We start from the raw sequence: 19,473 nt of genomic DNA on the forward strand, positions 1-19,473 counted from the left end.
ACTGCACCTACAACTAACAAGTAAAGGTAAAGGAAACTTCAGTCCTTGTGTCCTCCAGTCATTTCCCACACCCTCAGTCCTGCACCCCAACGTCTACGATCCCTTACCAACTTTACTGGTGGCCCTGGGGCCTCGCTCCACCTATGGGGCACAGAACCATCCCAGCTACATCACCATCAGCCCCAGTGGTCCCCTTAAGCAGCGTCGGCCACTCATTGCCGAACACCACAGGTGGCGTCACGAACTAATCTCCCATAAACTTTATTCCCCTTTCAAATCACTTTTATTGGACACCCAGGGCCACAGACCGGGTCACTGCTGCTGTGACAATCCCCTTGAGGATCCTTCCGGCCCAGCCCAAGTACGCCACGGCTCTAGCGGGCGCTCCAATGGCATGCTCCCAATAGGGGAGCACATCCTGCCACAGCTTAGCCTGTCCGGACTCTGACCAGGAAGCAGGAGCTTCCCGCTCCCTTGAGGCTGCGAGTCCAGCCCCCTCAGTTAATTCTTTATTATCCATGAACTACTAATACATACATTGCAATGATAAAAAATTAAGACAGGTCAAACACAACACAGACATGACCATAATACATTTAGTGAACAGTGCAATACAATACACATTTATGCATAACCCACATACCAGGAAGGAGAGAGAGGAGGCAGATAAGGGTCTCCACCACCTCCTTACATAAATTTTGCTGCAGATCTAGTCATACTCATTGAATTTAAAGGGAACCTGTCAACAGATTTTGCCACTATAAGAAGCTGCCACTGCTATCAGGGCTTATCTACAGCATTCTATAATGCTGTAGATAAGCCCCCGGTCCGACCTGCAAGTGAAGAACACTAAAGGCCCCTTCACACTTAGCGACGCTGCAGCGATACCGACAACGATCCGGATCGCTGCAGCGTCGCTGTTTGGTCGCTGGAGAGCTGTCACACAGACCGCACTCCAGCGACCAACGATGCCGGTAACCAGGGTAAACATCGGGTAACTAAGCGCAGGGCCGCGCTTAGTAACCCGATGTTTACCCTGGATACCATGCTAAAAGTAAAAAAAAACAAACACTAGATACTTACCTAACGCTGTCTGTCCTCCAGCGCTGCGCTCTGCTTCTCTGCTCTCCTCCTGTACTGTCTGTGAGCCGGAAAGCAGAGCGGTGACGTCACCGCTCTGCTTTCCGGCTGACCGACGCTCACAGCCAGTACAGGAGGAGTGCAGAGCACAGCGCTGGAGAACAGACAGCGGTAGGTAAGTATGTAGTGTTTGTTTTTTTCACTTTTAGCATGGTAACCAGGGTAAACATCTGGTTACTAAGCGCGGCCCTGCGCTTAGTTACCCGATGTTTACCCTGGTTACCAGTGAAGACATCGCTGGATCGGTGTCACACACGCCGATCCAGCGATGTCAGCAGGAGTCCAGCGACGAAATAAAGTTCTGGACTTTATTCAGCGACCAACGATCTCCCAGCAGGGGCCTGATCGTTGGTCGCTGTCACACATAACGATTTCATTAACGATATCGTTGCTACGTCACAAATAGCAACGATATCGTTAACAATATCGTTATGTGTGAAGGTACCTTAAGTTATATTATACTCACCCGGGGGGCCGTCCTGTGCGGTTCGGTCCGATGGGTGTCGCAGGTCCGGCTCCAGTGCCACCCATCTTCTTGTGATGCCGCCCTTCTGCTTCTTCCTCGCTCCCTGGCATCAGCGCTCCTGCGCAAGCTTACTTCTCTGCCCTGTTGAGGGCAGAGTAAAGTATTGCAGTGTGCAGGCGATGGGCCTCTCTGACCTTTCCTAGCGCCTGCGCATTGCTGTACTTTACTCTGCCCTCAACAGGACAGAGAAGTATGCCTGCACAGGAGCGCGATGTCGGGGAGCGAGGAAGCAAAGGGAGTGTGGCGTCTCAAGAAGATGGGAGGCGCCGGACCGCCTTCCCAGGTGAGTATAGCAAAACTTATTTTTCTTCACTTGCAGGTCGGTCCAGGGGCTTATCTACAGCATTATAGAATGCTGTAGATAAGCCCTGAAAGGCAGTGGCCGCATCTTATAGTGGCAAAATCTGCTGACAGGTTCCCTTTAACCCCTTAGTGACAGAGCCAATTTGGTACTTAATGACCGAGCCAATTTTTACAATTCTGACCACTGTCACTTTATGAGGTTATAACTCTGGAACGCTTCAACGGATCCCACTGATTCTGAGATTGTTTTTTCATGACATATTGTACTTCATGTTAGTGGTAACATTTCTTCGATATTACTTGCGATTATTTATGAAACAAAACGGAAATATGGCGAAAATTTTTAAAATTTTGCCATTTTCAAACTTTGTATTTTTATGCCCTTAAATCAGAGAGATATGTCACAAAAAATAGTTAATAAATAACATTTCCCACATGTCTACTTTACATCAGCACAATTTTGGAAACAAAATTTTTTTCTGTTAGGGAGTTATAAGGGTTAAAAGTTGACCAGCAATTTCTCATTTTTACAACACCATTTTTTTTTAGGGACCACATCACATTTGAAGTCATTTTGAGGGGTCTATATGATAGAAAATAATGAAGCGTGACACCATTCTAAAAACTACACCCCTCAAGGTTCTCAAAACCACATTCAAGAAGTTTATTAACCCTTTACGTGCTTCACAGGAACTGAAACAATGTGGAAGGAAAAAATGAACATTTAACTTTTTTTTCCAACATCTTAATTCAGAACCATTTTTTTTTATTTTCAGATGTGTAAAAACAGAAATGTAACCATAAATTTTGTTATGCAATTTCTCCTGAATACGCCAATACCCTATATGTGGGGGTAAACCACTTTTTGGGCGCACCGCAGAACTTGGAAGTGAAGGAGCGCCGTTTGACTTTTTCAATGCAGAATTGGCTGGAATTGAGATCGGACGCCATGTCACGTTTAGAGAGCCCCTGATGTACCTAAACAGTGGAAACTCCCCACAAGTGACACCATTTTGGAAACTAGACCCCTTAAGGAACTTATCTAGATGTGTGGTGAGCACTTTGAACCCCCAAGTGCTTCACGGAAGTTTATAACGTAGAGCCATGAAAATAAAAAATCACTTTTGTTTACACAAAAATGATCTTTTTGCCCACAAATTCTTATTTTCACAGGGGTAACAGGAGAAATTAGACAACAAAAGTTGTGCGATTTCTCCTGAATACGTCGATACCCCATATGTGAGGGTAAACCACTGTTTGGGCGCACCGCAGAGCTTGGTAGGGAAGGAGTGCCGTTTTACTTTTTCAATGTAGAATTGTCTGGAATTGAGATCGGACGCCATGTCACGTTTAGAGAGCCCCTGATGTACCTAAACAGTGGAAACTCCCCACAAGTGACACTATTTTGGAAACTAGACCCCTTAAGGAACTTATCTAGATGTGTGGTGAGCACTTTGAACCCCCAAGTGCTTCACGGAAGTTTATAACGTAGAGCCGTGAAAATAAAAAATCACTTTTGTTTACACAAAAATGATCTTTTTGCCCACAAATTCTTATTTTCACAGGGGTAACAGGAGAAATTAGACAACAAAAGTTGTGCGATTTCTCCTGAATATGTCGATACCCCATATGTGAGGGTAAACCACTGTTTGGGCGCACCGCAGAGCTTGGTAGGGAAGGAGTGCCGTTTTACTTTTTCAATGTAGAATTGTCTGGAATTGACATCGAACGCCATGTTGCGTTTGCAGAGCCCCTGGTGTGCCTAAACAGTGGAAACCCCCCACAAGTGACACCATTTTGGAAACTAGACCCCTTAAGGAACTTATCTAGATGTGTGGTGAGCACTTTGAACCCCCATGTGCTTTACAGAAGTTTATAACGTAGAGCCGTGAAAATAAAAAATCGTATTTTTTCTACAAAAATGATCTTTTTGCCCCCAAATTTTTATTTTCACAAGGGTAACAGGAGAAATTAGACCACAAAAGTTGTTGTGCAATTTCTCCTGAGTACGTTGATACCCAATATGTGGGGGTAAACCACTGTTTGGGCGCACCGCAGAGCTTGGAAGAGAAGGAGTGCCGTTTTACTTTTTCAATGTAGAATTGTCTGGAATTGAGATCGGACGCCATGTCACGTTTGGAGAGCCCCTGATGTGCCTAAACAGTAGAAATCCCCCACAAGTGACCCCATTTTGGAAACTAAACCTCCCATGGAACTTATCTAGATGTGCGGTGAGAACTTTGAATGCCCAAGTGCTTCACAGAAGTTTAGAATGCAGAGTCGTGAAAATAAAAAATATTTTTTTTTCCACAAAAAAGATTTTTTAGCCCCCAAGTTTTTATTTTCACAAGGGTAACAAGAGAAATTGGACCCCAAAAGTTGTTGTCCAATTTGTCCTGAGTATGCTGATGTGCCATATGTGGGGGTAAAGCACTGTTTGGGCGCATGGCAGAGCTCGGAAGGGAAGGAGCGCCGTTTTGGAATGCAGACTTTGATAGAATGGTCTGTCGGCGTTATGTTGCGATTGCAGAGCCCCTGATGTACCTAAACAGTAGTAACCCCCCACAAGTGACCCCGTTTTGGAAACTAGACCCCCCAAGGAACTTATATAGATGTGTGGTGAGAACTTTGAATGCCCAAGTGCTTCACAGAAGTTTATAATGCAGAGTCATAAAAATAAAAAATATTTTTTTTTCCACAAAAAAGATTTAGTAGCCCCCAAGTTTTTATTTTCACAAGGGTAACAGGAGAAATTGGACCTCAGAATTTGTTGTCCAATTTATCCCGAGTACGCTGATGCCCCATATGTGGGGGTAACCCACTGTTTGGGCGTACGGCAGAGCTCAGAAGGGAGGGAGCACCATTTGACTTTTTGAGCGCAAAATTGGCTGTCGTGTTTGGAGACCCCCTGATGTACCTAAACAGTGGAAACCCCCCAATTCTAGCTCCAACCCTAACCCCAACACACCCCTAACCCTAATCCCAACCTGATCCATAATCCTAATCACTAACCCTAACGATAATCACAACCCTTACGTCAAAACAACCCTAATGTCAACCCTAACCATAACCCTAATCAAAACCCTAAATCCAACACACCCCTAATCCTAATCTCAACCCTAACCTCAAACCTAACCCTAATCCCAATACACCCCTAATCACAACCCTAACCTTAACCCTAATCCCAAACCTAACCCTAATCCCAAGCGTAACCCTAATGCCAACCCTAACCCTAATACCAACCCTAATCCAAACCCTAACCCTAATCCCAACTCTAACCCTAACTTTAGCCCCAACCCTAGCCCTAACTTTAGCCCCAACCCTAACCCTAGCCCTAAGGCTACTTTCACACTTGCGTCGTTTGGCATCCGTCGCAATCCGTTGTTTTGGACAAGAAACGGATCCTGCAAATGTGCCCGCAGGATGCGTTTTTTGCCCATAGACTTGTATTGCCGACGGATCGTGACGGATGGCCACACGTCGCGTCCGTCGTGCACTGGATCAGTGTTTTGGCGGACCGTCAGCACAAAAAAAACGTTCAATGTAACGTTTTTTTGTACGTCGCATCCGCCATTTCTGACCGCGCATGCGTGGCCGTAACTCCGCCCCCTCCTCCCCAGGACATAGATTGGGCAGCAGATGCGTTGAAAAACTACATCCGCTGCCCACGTTGTGCACAATTTTCACAACGTGCGTCGGTATGTCGGGCCGATGCATTGCGATGGCCCTGTACCGACGTAAGTGTGAAAGAAGCCTAACCCTAAATTTAGCGCCAACCCTAACTCTAAATTTAGCCCCAACCCTAACCCTAAATTTAGCCCCGACCCTAACCCTAAATTTAGCCCCAACCCTAACCCTAAATTTAGCCCTAACCATAGCCCTAATCCTAGCCCTAACCCTACCCCTAACCCTACTCCTAACCCTAGCCCTAACCCTAACCCTACCCCTAACCCTAGCCCTAACCCTACCCCTAACCCTAACCCTAGCCCTAACCCTAACCCTACCCCTAGCCCTAACCCTAGCCCTAACCCTACCCCTAACCCTAACCCTAGCCCTACCCCTAACCCTACCCCTAACCCTAACCCTAACCCTAACCCTAGCCCTACCCCTAACCCTATCCCTAGCCCTAACCCTAACCCTACCACTAACCCTAACCCTAACCCTAATTTTAGCCCCAACTGCTCTTCTCCTGCCGGCCGGCAGATGGAGACAGATGGCGGGCGCACTGCGCATGCGCCCGCCATTTTCTTTTCCCCAGAAGACGCCGGCGGCCAGGAGGAGCAGCAGGAGGACCCAGGGACACCGGTAAGTATAATAGGGTCCCCGAATCCCCCTATTTCTCTGTCCTCTGATGTGCGATCACATCAGAGGACAGAGAATTACACTTAGCTTTTTTTTTTTTTGCGGTCGCCGGTAAACAGTTAATTACCGGCGATCGCAAAACAGGGATCGGTAAAACCGACCCCGATCATGCTCTTTGGGGTCCCAAAGATTCTCCCGGGGCCGGCCGGGAGCCACGAGGAGCACCGGGGGAGATAGGTGAGTATCGGGGGGCGATCGGGGACCCCTTTTCTCCCCTTTTCTCTGTCCTCTGATGTGCGATCATATCGGAGGACAGAGAAATTAAAAAGAAATCACATTTTTTTTTTTTTTTGCGATCGCTGGTAAACGGTTAATTACCGGCGATCGCAAAAGCGGGGTGGGTAAAAAAAAAACCCGAATCATGTTCTCTGGGGTCTCGGCTACCCCCGGCAGCCGAGACCCCGGAGAAAATCTGACTCTGGGGGGCGCTATTTACTTTTTCCACAGCGCCGTTAATTAACGGCGCTGTGCTTTAAGTACCCTTAGCGGCCGCCGTTAAAAGGCGTATCGGCGGTCGCTAAGGGGTTAAAGAGAATCTGTCTCTTGATTTCACAATACAAACCGCATACATTCCTGCACAGATCCCTTGCACCTGATGCTACAAGTGTACTTACACATTGGAATGGCTCTATAATCCTTTATGAAAATCTAAAAGTTACCTGATTGATCAATCTTCTGTGCTTCTCTTCCCTGCTGCTCAGCACAGTCTGTAGCAGTCAGTCAGGTTGGATTGGTGGAGGCTCAAAACACTTGGATTCATGAGCATTCTCACTCATTAGCTATACTAGTAAAATGCTCATTTTAATATCATGATTATACAGCCATTCTGACATTGATGTTCAAAGTAAATATGCCAGCCTCATCAGGTTATTCACGGCAAAAATAACAGCAATTTACTTTTGTCACAGACATGGAATGATCTTGGAATCGAATACAAGTAGCTGTCAGTTAATGACAGTAGCAATTAAGGCTAGGTTCACATTAGCGTTTGAGTCCCGGGCGTATCATGCGCATGTGCAAACGCATGCAAAAATGCATGCAAATGCATGCTTGGACAGCGTTATTTATCTGCATTAGCTTACACATGTGAGTGCATGCATTTGTATGCGTTTTTTGCCTGCGTTTGGGTTTTTATGCGCATACGTTCGATATTTCCATGAGGGCGTGTCTCAATCAGTTCCTGGACATGTGCAGTCCGAAGTACGCAAGTGCATTAAACGCATGCGTGTGCAAGGACATGCGTACGCATGCGTTCCCATAGACAGTAATGCCTTTTTTTAATGCACTCATCCGCATGCGCATGCCTGCGTATATATGAGGAATTTTTGACACTTCCAAAAATGCAACAATGCAACATGTTGCTTTTGCCAGACCCCGCCACACACAGCGAAACGACGCATGCGTCCGCATCCACAGGCGAATGCCTGTAAACTCATGTCTCTGCGTACACCATGTTAAAGATATGTATGCAAAACGCATGCGGATGTATGCGGATGAAACGCTGCGTACACAGACACAAATGTAAAAGCATCCTAAGGCATTAATAGCAGTAATGGGAGCTAGCTTTATTTGCTGATTTTAGAGGCAAATGTCTGCTGTGTAATACAGTTAGCATTAATGATTTATGGAGCAGGTGCAGCTCCTGAAGCCCCTCCGCACACACCTCGACCTGCTCCCTAATTGGTATACCCATCATGGAGCATTAAGAGGTTAAAAAGTACATGTCACAAGATTTCACAATATAAGCAGCTTACATTATTATCTCTTAGACCTCATGAGACTGGGTATCTGAATGGCCAAATAATCCTTTTTGAAAGTCTAAATGTAATTTCCGCCCATCTAGTTTGATTGATTGCTCCTCAGTGTTCCTCCTCCATGCAGCTCAATACACACTGTAGCTGACTATTTGGCTGGGTGGGTGGTTGGAAACCACTTGGACTCATAAGCTCTCACTCTTTTTCTGAATTCATGAAATGCTCATTTTAATATCAAGATTATACAGCCATTCTGACTTGGATTAATAAAATAATTACAACAGCCTCATCAGTTCTATGAGATCTATTTAACAATGTATATGGATCGTATTTCACAATCCGATGACCAATCTGCTTTAGTTGTTCAAATCTGAAACAGTTGTTGACTTGCTGCAAAGTAAAAAATCTGCACCGCATTCAGATTTCTGCAGTGAAGGTACAGGTGCATCTCACAAAATTAGAGTATCATCAAAAAGTTAACTTATTTTAGTTCTTCAATACAAAAAGTGAAACTTAAATATTAGATAGATTCAATACAAACAGAGTGATCTATTTCACGTGTTTATTTCTGTTAATGTTGATGATTATGGTTTACAGCCAATGAAAACTCAAAAGTCATTATCTCTGTAAATTAGAATACTTCATAACACCAGCTTGAAAAAATTACTTTAAAATCCGAAATGTTGGCCTACTGAAATGTATGTTCAATAAATGCAGTCAATACTTGGTCGAGGCTCCTTTGGCATCAATTACTGCATCAATGCGGCATGGCATGGAGTCGATCAGCCTGTGGCACTACTGAGGTGTTATGGAAGCCCAGGTTGCTTTGATAGCAGCCTTCAGCTCGTCTGCATTGTTGGGTCTGGTGTCTCTGATCTTCCTCTTGACAATAGCCCATAGATTCTCTAAGGGGTTAAGATCAGGCGAGTTTGTTGGCCAATCAAGCACAGTGATACTGTTGTTTTTAAACCAGGTATTGGTACTTTTGGCAGTGTGGACATGTGCCAAGTCCTGCTGGAGAATGAAATTTCTAACTGCAGAAAACTTTTGGCAAAGGGAAGCATGAAGTGCTCTAAAATTTCCTGGTAGACAGCCGCGCTGACTTTGGTCTTGATGAAACACAGTGGACCTACACCAGCAGATGACATGGCTCCCCAAACCATCACTGATTGTGTAAACTTCACACTACACCTTAAGCAGCTTGGATTGTGGCCTCTCCACTCTTCCTCCAGACTCTGGGACCTTGATTTCCAAGGTCTATTGTGAAGTATCCACAATCAATGATGGTTTCGAGAGCCATGTCATCTGCTGGTGTAGGTCCACTGTGTTTTATCAAGACCAAAATCAACGCAGCCATCTGCCAGGAAATTTTAGAGCACTTCATGCTTCCCTCTGCCAACAAGCTTATTGGAGATTTCATTCTTCAGCAGGACTTGGCACCTGTCCACGCTGCCAAAAGTACCAATTCCTGGTTTAAAAACAACAGTATCACTGTGATTGATTTGCGAGCAAACTCACCTGATCTTGTCCCATAGATAATCTATGGGGTTTTGTCAAGAGGAAGATGAGAGACACCAGAACCAACAATGCAGATGAGCTGAAGGCTGCTATCAAAGCAACCTGGGCTTCCATAACACCTCAGCAGTGCCACAGGCTGATCGCCTCCATGCCATGCCGCATTGATGCATTTACTGAACATACATTTCCGTAGGCCAACATTTCGGATTTTATAGTAATTTTTTCAAGCTTGTGTTATAAAGTATTCTAATTTACTGAGATAATGACTTTTGGGTTTTCATTGGCTGTAAGCCACAATCATCAACATTAACAGAAATAAACACTTGAAATAGATCACTCTGTTTGTAATGACTTTATATACTGTAATATACGAGTTTCACTTTTGGTTTTAAAGAACTGAAATAAATAAACTTTTTGATGATATTCTAATTTTGTGAGATGCACCTGTGTTTATAATGCATAGAGAAGGTTGTTCAGCTTTCATCCATGTGATGCTATTGTATTCCCATACCTTATATCTTAAAAGCACCACATCTGGCATGTCTGATAGTAATATTCTAAGATCTTTTCACTCACATTGAAATAATAGACGCTCAGAAGGAAAGAGGAAAGGGAAGTTTTGGACTCTGATTCATGCTGCCCCTGGTTTGGACAGCAAGCCTGCATGAATCTCAGTACAGAGCACAGCTCTCCACCTGCACACTATCCAGAGCTCACGTACCCAATCAGTTTTAGTAAAAAAAAATATTTACTAAAAAGCACAAAAGGAAGAAAAATATTGTTCATTTAAATAAAAAAAAAAGTACATCTGCTTTGGATCTACTCACGGGTTATCTCCATGATGACCTTTGTTGCCTTTTTCCTCTTGTTTGGGGCTGGAGTTCCAGACAATGGCATTGCAGCAAAGACTTTATTAGGTTTTGTGTTTTTCTGTTAAAAAACCATACTTTATTATTAATTACAAAGAAAAAACTCAGTAATGCAATAATAAGTCAGATTGTTTGTCCTAAGCATTTACAAAGTTCAGATAAGTCTTTAAAGGCAATCTCTCAGTAGGAACAACCCTCCAAAGCCATTTATTTGGGCATGCAGGTCATAGAAAGTAGAATAAAATATATATATGGTACATTTACTTATGCGATCATTTGTCTTATTCCAGGGAAATACAAATTTGTCTTAATATGTAAATGAGCTGTTAAGATCTATGGGCCAGACATTGATCTGTATGAGAATCTGCCACCAGAAATTATTGTAAATGAAAGTGGGAGTTACCAGGGTGAGACATGTAGCTCAGGACAGCAGACTGTCAGTCATTAAATGTCTCACACTGGTAATTAAAATAAGCTGTGTATGCAGACTCTTGGGTATATATATGTGCAGATCATAGATCTTAACAGCTCATTTACATATTAAGAATAATGTGGATTTCTCTGGAATAAGACATCAGATCACAGATATCAAGGTATCATTTTATTCAGCTTTCTATGACCTGCATGCCATAAAGACGGCTTGTGAGGGTGATCCTACTGACAGATTCCCTTTTGTGAATTTTATGAAAACTACAGCAAGCAGCCCAGTAAGTGACACATAGCAGGAATCAAGATCTCTGCCTCTACAATTTGCTGCTCTCAGATTATATAGTGAAAACTTAGTGAAGAATTCCCTTTTAAAATACATATCATAAATTATATTCTTTCATATGGAAGCATATTTTATATAGTGTTACAAATATGTGTTATGATGACATATCGTGAATAAATACTGTAATTCAATGAATATGTTTTGTTTATGGGCTGTATCTCTATTGAATCTCAGCCCTATTCAAGTGAACTGGAAATGAAACCTGCAAACTTTTATTAGTAAAATCATTTAGCACTGTATGCCTAGGTGGGCCTTATTAGATTAATGTTGGTCTATGTGTTACTGTTGTGCATCGTCGGGTGCAAACTTTGAAAAGGGGCCTGGCATGCAGAAACAGAGGCACGCTGGCCAATGAATGCTATCAGAGTGATGAGAGTTCTCTCTGGCTGCCGTCTCTGTCCTCCGCATGGCGCGTCCCAATGAGTGTTCCATCTGTAACATAAGTGTTTATATATATACTGTATATGTGTGTGAGCATTAGTATGTATGTATGTGTGTGTGCAGATATTTGTTTTGGCTATGTATGATATGATACTGTAATTGTAAAGAGAAGAAGAATAAACCTGACTCTTTAAAAGGGTTATTCCCCCCAACATCCCCCAAGCCCCAGTGATCCTTAAAAGGGGATGTCCATTACTTGACAACCCCCTTCTCCTTCCCCATGTTTGGTCCCGATAAATTAAAAACACCTGCACTCACCTCCCATGTCAGCATTTGCATTCCTGGGGCTCTCTGGTTATTGTTATGATATTTGACCATGGTGACCAATCAGCGCTGGCGTCACTGTGTCCTCTTTTGGACATATAAGTAATCAAGAGATAGTCAGGGAGGTGGCTGCAGCTCACTCCCTCTTAATTACTTATACGTCCGAAGGAGGAGACACTGACGCCAGCGCTGATTGGGCACTGGGCTCACATGTCACTGGCACAGGCGGTGAGTACTGTAGTGTTTTTATTTTATCAGGGCCAAACATGGGGAATGAGAAGAGGTTGTCCTAGTATTAGAAAACACCTTTAAAACGGGGCTCTGTAGTCCCATCCTAAATGGAGCAGAGGGGTGCATGCTTTGCCTCTGCTCTATTCATTATCTATAGAACTGCTGGGTACTGCACTCAGCTATTTTCATCAGTCTTGTAGAAAATGAGTAGAGCAGAAGTTGAACATGCGCACCTCCATTCAGGACTCCACTACAGAGCTCTATTCTCAGGATCAGAAGTATTAGTGATGAGTAGTGTTGAGCATTCCGATACCGCAAGTATCGGGTATCGGCCGATACTTGCGGTATCGGAATTCCGATACCGAGATCCGATATTTTTGTGATATCGGGTATCGGTATCGGAAGTGTAAAATAAAGAATTAAAATAAAAAATATTGTTATATTCACCTCTCCGGCGGCCCCTGGACATCAGCGGGAGGATCCGGCGTCCGGCACGGCTTCTCTCTTCAAAATGCGCGCCTTCAGGACCTGTGGAATGACGTCCCGGCTTCTGATTGGTCGCGTGCCGCCCATGTGACCGCCACGCGACCAATCAGAAGCCGCGACGTCATTCCTCAGCTAAAGTCCTAGAATGAGCGCCTTCTAGGACCTGAGGAATGACGTCGCGGCTTCTGATTGGTCGCGTGGCGGTCACATGGGCGGCACGCGACCAATCAGAAGCCGGGACGTCATTCCACAGGTCCTGAAGGCGCGCATTTTGAAGAAAGAAGCCGTGCCGGACGCCGGATCCTCCCGCTGATGTCCAGGGGCCGCCGGAGAGGTGAATATAACAATATTTTTTATTTTAATTCTTTATTTTACACTTTAATATGGATCCCAGGGCCTGAAGGAGAGTTTCCTCTCCTTCAGACCCTGGGATCCATGAGGATACATTCCGATACTTGATGTCCCATTGACTTGTATTGGTATCGGATATCGGTATCGGCGATATCCGATATTTTTCGGGTATCGGCCGATACTATCCGATACCGATACTTTCAAGTATCGGACGGTATCGCTCAACACTAGTGATGAGTGAGTGTACTCATTGCTCAGGTTTTCCCGAGCACGCTCGGGTGGTCTCCGAGTATTTATGACTGCTCGGAGATTTAGTTTTCCTTGCCGCAGCTGCATGATTTACAGCTACTCACCAGCCTGAGTACATGTGGGCGTTGCCTGGCTGCTAGGGAATCCCCACGTGTAATCAAGCTGTCTATTAGCCACAAATCATGCAGCTGCGGCAAGGAAAACTAAATCTCTGAGCAGTCACAAATACTCGGAGACCACCCGAGCGTGCTCAGGAAAACCTGAGCAACGAGTACACTCGTCCACTACTACTAGGCATCCTAGCGTTTGGACACCCAGCAATTAGCAAGTTATCCCATCTCCCATGGATCGGGGATAACTTGATTATTGGAGGAATAACCCCTTAGGGTATGCTTCCACGTTCAGGAAACGGTGCGTTTTTGACGCTGCGTTGAGCCGCAGCATCAAAAACGCAGCATCCAGATGTTACAGCATAGTGGAGGGGATTTCATGAAATCCTGTCTCCACTATGCATTAAAAGACGCATGCGGCTTACCCGCGAAAACGCACATGCGGCGCGTCTTTTGAGAACGCAGCATGTCCTTACATTGCAGAAACAACGCAAGAACAGTGCAGGTGACCTGCCAGTGACCTCAGGTGCAGATTTGTTCAGGATTTAACCTGCATAAAATCCTGACCAAATCCTGATGCAATCCTGAACGTGGACACATACCCTTAAAGCACCACTCCAGAATTTTTTTTTATTTCAGAGCTGGAGTGGTGCCATTTTCATAAGGTTCCTGCACCTAATATTATAGTTTACAGTAATATCTTCAGCTGTTCCCAGTGCAGATCAGGTCCCGATCCGCTATCTTGTGACTGCAATTTCTGACTGATCGGAAGTCAGAGGAAACAGTAACAAGCACTCAATGTAAGTCAATGAGAGCCCGAACAAGGTTCTCATAGACTTACATTGAGTTGTGACTTCACAAACACTGGAGTAATCCAGCAGATCACAACCTGCAGAAGACTGACTGGAGCGGCACTGAGAACAGATGAAGATGGCGATGGGTAAGTATAAGACTAGAAGCAGGGAACTTAGATTAGTGGCACCACTCCAGCACTGCAATAAAAAAAAACACTGGAGTGGTGCTTTAAGGCTAAATGGCCTTTGTTTAGCATATACAGAAGGAGGCATATGTTAGAAAATTGCCTCCTATGGATTTCTTACAGTATAAAAAGTGCAGTCTACTACATTATTCCATACTTTTATTTGTAGTATACTATCAGATAACAGATAGACACATATACAGCTCTGGCAAAAATTAAGAGACCACCATATTAAAACCCTGTCATGGGCAGCCCAATCTCCAGACCTGAACCCCATTGAAAACCTCTGGAATATAATGAAGAGGATGATGAATCGTCACAAGCCATTATACAAAGAAGAACTGCTTACATTTTTGCGCCAGAAGCAGCGTGAAAGACTGGTGGAAAGCATGCCAAGACGCATGAAAGCTGTGATTAAAAATCATGGTTATTCCACAAAATATTGATTTCTGAACTCTTCCTGAGCTAAAACATTAGTATTGTTGTTTCTAAATAATTATGAGCTTGTTTTCTTTGCATTATTTGAGGTCTGCAAGTACTGTTTTTTTTAAAAATTTTGACCATTTTTCTTTGTCAGAAAAAAAATACAAAATGTATCGCTTGGAACTTCGGAGACATGTTATCAGAAGTTTATAGAATAAATGAACAATTTACATTTCACTCAAAAATATACATATAAAGAGAAAAATAAAAAAAAACTGAACATTTTACACAACTATATTTTTTGTACACCAGGTTCACAGAGATAAATGCCAAAGAAAAAATTGAAGTGACAACAGATACATTTTTAAAACTATATTAGTGTTTATTCAATTAAATAAAAAAACATAAAAAGATATTGAGGAACACAAGATAACTGGAAAGAATGGAGATTACAAAAAGGAAATTACATCAGACATAAAATTGGCAGTTTTCCTAAATACAGCAATGTTACGCAGCAAAAAAACTAGAACAATATTTATATATGATAAAGTGCATTGTTATACATATAATACAATAAAGTGCTTTCACTAATTTCATTAATTGGGGGCAGCACGGTGGCACAGTGGTTAGCACAGCAGCCTTGCAGCGCTGGGGTCCTGGGTTCTAATCCAACCCAGGACAACATCTGCAAAGAGTTTGTATGTTCTCTCCGTGTTTGCGTGGGTTTCCTCCAGGCACTCCGGTTTCCTCCCACATTCCAAAGACATACTGATAGGGAATTTAGATTGTGAGCCCCATCGGGGACAGTGATGATAATGTGTGCAAAACTGTAAAGCGCTGCGGAATATGTTAGCGCTATATAAAAATAAAGATTTATTATTTTTATTATTTATTATTAATCAATTCAATATTTCAGATTGCCACTAGAGGGTAGTATTGCTCACTAGGAGTCAAGCATCGCTATATTTATATAACATTAATATATTTTATTCTCTGCCATTAGAGCCAGTGTAATCTTTTGAAAGATTGAAGTTTTGTCCCTTGGATATGGACTTATTAATTATTTAAGGACTCTTTTTGTCTTGAATTAAACTGAATATTTTGCAGTGGTCTCTTAATTTTTGCCAGAGCTGTATATATTAGGCCAGTCCCACACGTCCAGATAATTCCAGTACCGGAAAAATCGGTACCGGAGTTATCCGTGTCCGTGTGTCCGTGTGTTCACGTGGCACATCAGTGTGGCACACGTGCGGCAGCCGTGTGCCGTCCGTGTGCCGACTGGGTACCACATGCACCGTGCAGGAGACAGCGCTACAGTTAAGCGCTGTCCCCTACTTTGGGTGCTGAATCCAGAATTCATTCCTTCTTCCCAGCAGCGTTCGCTGGAGAGAAGGAATGAAAAATCTTTTTTTTTTTGTTAAAATAAAGTTCCCGGTAATCTCCCCTCTCCCACCCCCTGTGCGCCCACCCGCTGGCATTAAAATACTTACCCAGCTCCCTCGGCGCTTCCTCTCAGCGTCGCAGCTCTTCCTGTATGAGCGGTCACGTGGTGCCGCTTATTACAGTAATGAATATGTGGCTCCACCCCACAAACACTGACATGTCTCCGTGTTTTGCACACGGACACACGGTCCGTGAAAACACGCTGACATGTGCAGAGACACATTGATTTTAATGTGTCTACGTGAGTCAGTGTCTCCGGTACGTGAGGAAACTGTCACCTCACGTACCGGAGCCACTGACGTGTGAAACCAGCCTTAAAGGGGGTTGTCTACCCCTGGTGAAGTTTTCGGCAAGTCCGTCAGCTTGCTGAATACTAGCGGTTAGTAATGCACACACTGTTAGGATTCGGCTCTGCCACTTCCATCAGTCATCACGTGACCACAAATATACCCTTTTACATGCTTTCTATTACTTGCAAACTAGAGTCGAGACGAATCCTAAGTTTGCTTGCTGAAGATTTCTTCAAGGTTAGAGATTATCAAAAATATTCGTAGGACCATAGTCTAGTGGCCATGTTGCTAGTCCATAGCTGCCAGGCCAGAGCACTGCAGACTTGCTCTGTCAGAATCTCCGATTAGTTGGCCTGATAGCAACTATGTCGTGCCTGATGTAGTATGCATCATGATATGGTTGTTATTAGGGGAAAGCGAGTGAGGATGGGGGGCACCGTTGTCCGATCTGCATAGGATACCAAAACACCTTTCCCACACCCTAGTCCCAGTACTAATGTACTGCAGGATGCAGAAGGCCCCCATGATAGAAGGTAGAGGCATGTATTAATTGAGCAGAACCTAAATTAGCTCAGTGGAAAATCTATTCACACAGATAAACATAGTCACAGTCCATAGAATTGCAAATCTGCTTTACTATGACCAAAACAAAGCCTATTATTACAAAGAAAATTAATGATCAAATACAGCTACAATTGATAGCGCCTCTCTAGGGAAAGTGCAACCAATCCAAAGCTGCTAGTAAACTATGTGTCAAAGTAAAGAATAAGTCATTGCCCACAAAAAGCTAAAGCATTTGACAACATTAAGTAAGTCAATCTGAAATAGCCATTGATGTGCACGTGTACAGTTTTTTGTAACTTCTTTTAACTACTTCAGGGTTTGGAAATCGTGAAATCATTCAAAGAAGTAACATATTCATTCTCTGAGCGGCTTCATTTGGAAGCTGCCAGGCTCTTTAGAGTTGAAAGTATAAGGAAAAAGATGCCGGTGAGGGAGCAAAACAGTGCCATAAAAAACAATGGCAAAACCACCAGCGATGCCGTTTCAGGAAAAGACCATTGACTAGGAAAACTTTGGCGGCTCAGCTGATAATTTAAAGATTTTGTTTGCACACACCCTTAGGCTACATTCACACATCCGTGTTAGTATTACCATCCAAGATAAATGGAACAATTTTTTATCAGGTGTCATTCTAGTTGTTTCCTTGTTGCTTTTGTATTTTTCTCATCCCTTTTTTTTCATTGAAGCAGGTTGACTGTCTGAACTTTTTTTCTCCATTGACTTTTAGTAATGGGTCAATTAAAAATAGATTAAACTTTGATGGGAAATTGAAGAAGAAAGTCTGTCTTCCTAGTTTCATCTGGGTCGCATGGATCTCCATAGACTTGATAGAGTCTCAATGATAGAGTCTGATCTGCAAAAATGGATGCAAATAGGATCTGATCTGAGCGTTATGGACTCGAGACATGGACCTGTTTTTAAAAATGATGTGTGTAAAGCTGAATGAAACTCTATGGGTCAGAGTGCTATGGAAGATAAAAACGGATGGTAACAAGTATCTGTTGATCTTATGTGGAAAGAAACTATGGTCCCTCCCCAAAGCATTAGCAAGAACAGGCCAAAGGGTTATAAAGCAAATTACAGTCATGTCTGACTTGGTTTGCAAAATCCATGACCAGTATGTAGGACACCATTGATCTGTGTAATAACGCTGTCTGTCTTCAGTGTATTACCTGACTGTGGCGGTAAAGTCTCTACATTTGCAGAATATTTTGAGCCAAGAATGGGATTGGCTCCTATCAGAACACAGGAGGGAAAATGTTCTGCTCTTGCTTAGGAAGGGTTTTCCAATCTGCTTCTTGACACAAAATACCCAGCTCCCACATGGAGCCACATTACTCTCACCTAAAAGTTGAACTCAAAAGAAACAATGGAGGAACTGTAACAAGATGGATACATTTAAAAAAATAACATTTATCTGGAATAATTTGTGAATAAACCTGGAAACAGAAGAGAAGACATTTTTATAAGAACCATGTATTATAATCATCAAGTGTTGAAATAATGTATATATGACTGCCCTCAGGGACACACATAGAGTCCGCACAGTTCCAAGGTCATTCTTAAGATGAGATCCCTGCTCAGGTGCTCTCCACCCATTACAATAGAGGATGATATGATCAATACCCCCTTAACAGCCACAAGAAACACAACAGAGAGAAGGTCGTTATTGTTTGGCCGAAAAGTTTGTATCATTTGTACTATTTCTTGGATTTATACCTATCTCGAACTACGTTTTAATTGAGTATTTTGGCGTGCTTGAAAAAAATGCTCGAGTCACCGCAGCTGTTCGACAGCCGCAACCCATACAGGAAATGCCTGTTGTTAGGACATCCCTTCATGTGTCGCAGTCGCTGCGACTCAAGCATCTTTTTCGAACATGCCAAAGATACTCTATTAACACACGACAATGCTCGGATAACACCTTATGCAAGCACGCTTGCGCTTCGCTATTCCTTTTCACATGTATACAAGCACAGCTAAGATGAATTTTCACATAGCCTTAGGCTAGGTTCACACTGCGTTAGCAGCAGCCCGTTCAGCACATACGCTAACGGGCTGCTGTAACGCAAGTGCCGGCGTTTGCATCGCGCTAGTGCAGATAGAGCATCTGCTAGCTCTATCTGCACTAGCAGTGACGGACCCGGAAACGCTGCAGCCCGCGTCTCGGGGTCCTTCACTCAATGACGGCACATCACTAGAGCACACCCATTGTGGGCGTGCGCTAGCGATGCGTCCGACATTGCAGTCTATGGCGGCATTAACGGACTATGTTACACCGCGTTATGCCGCGGTGTAACGTAGTCCGTTAAATGTACCACCATAACGCAATGTGAACCCAGCCTTAAACCTTCATGTACGTTTATATGCTCATAGGATTAACATTTGCTCTGTTCAA

General features: G+C 43.5%; 1 protein-coding gene across 1 annotated transcript in view; it reads right to left on the reverse strand.

Annotated features, from left to right (window-relative positions):
* MYOZ1 (myozenin 1) overlaps positions 1–19,473 on the reverse strand; it is a 66,219-nt gene that overhangs the window by 38,383 nt on the left and 8,363 nt on the right. Inside the window, exon 2 of the mRNA XM_069753241.1 lies at positions 10,431–10,533. Coding sequence (XP_069609342.1) covers positions 10,431–10,500 — 70 coding nt within the window. The 5' untranslated portion in view covers positions 10,501–10,533. The remainder of the gene's footprint in view (positions 1–10,430; positions 10,534–19,473) is intronic.

Source organism: Ranitomeya imitator, chromosome 2, assembly GCF_032444005.1.
Source record: "Ranitomeya imitator isolate aRanImi1 chromosome 2, aRanImi1.pri, whole genome shotgun sequence".
Classification (NCBI taxonomy): domain Eukaryota; kingdom Metazoa; phylum Chordata; class Amphibia; order Anura; family Dendrobatidae; genus Ranitomeya; species Ranitomeya imitator.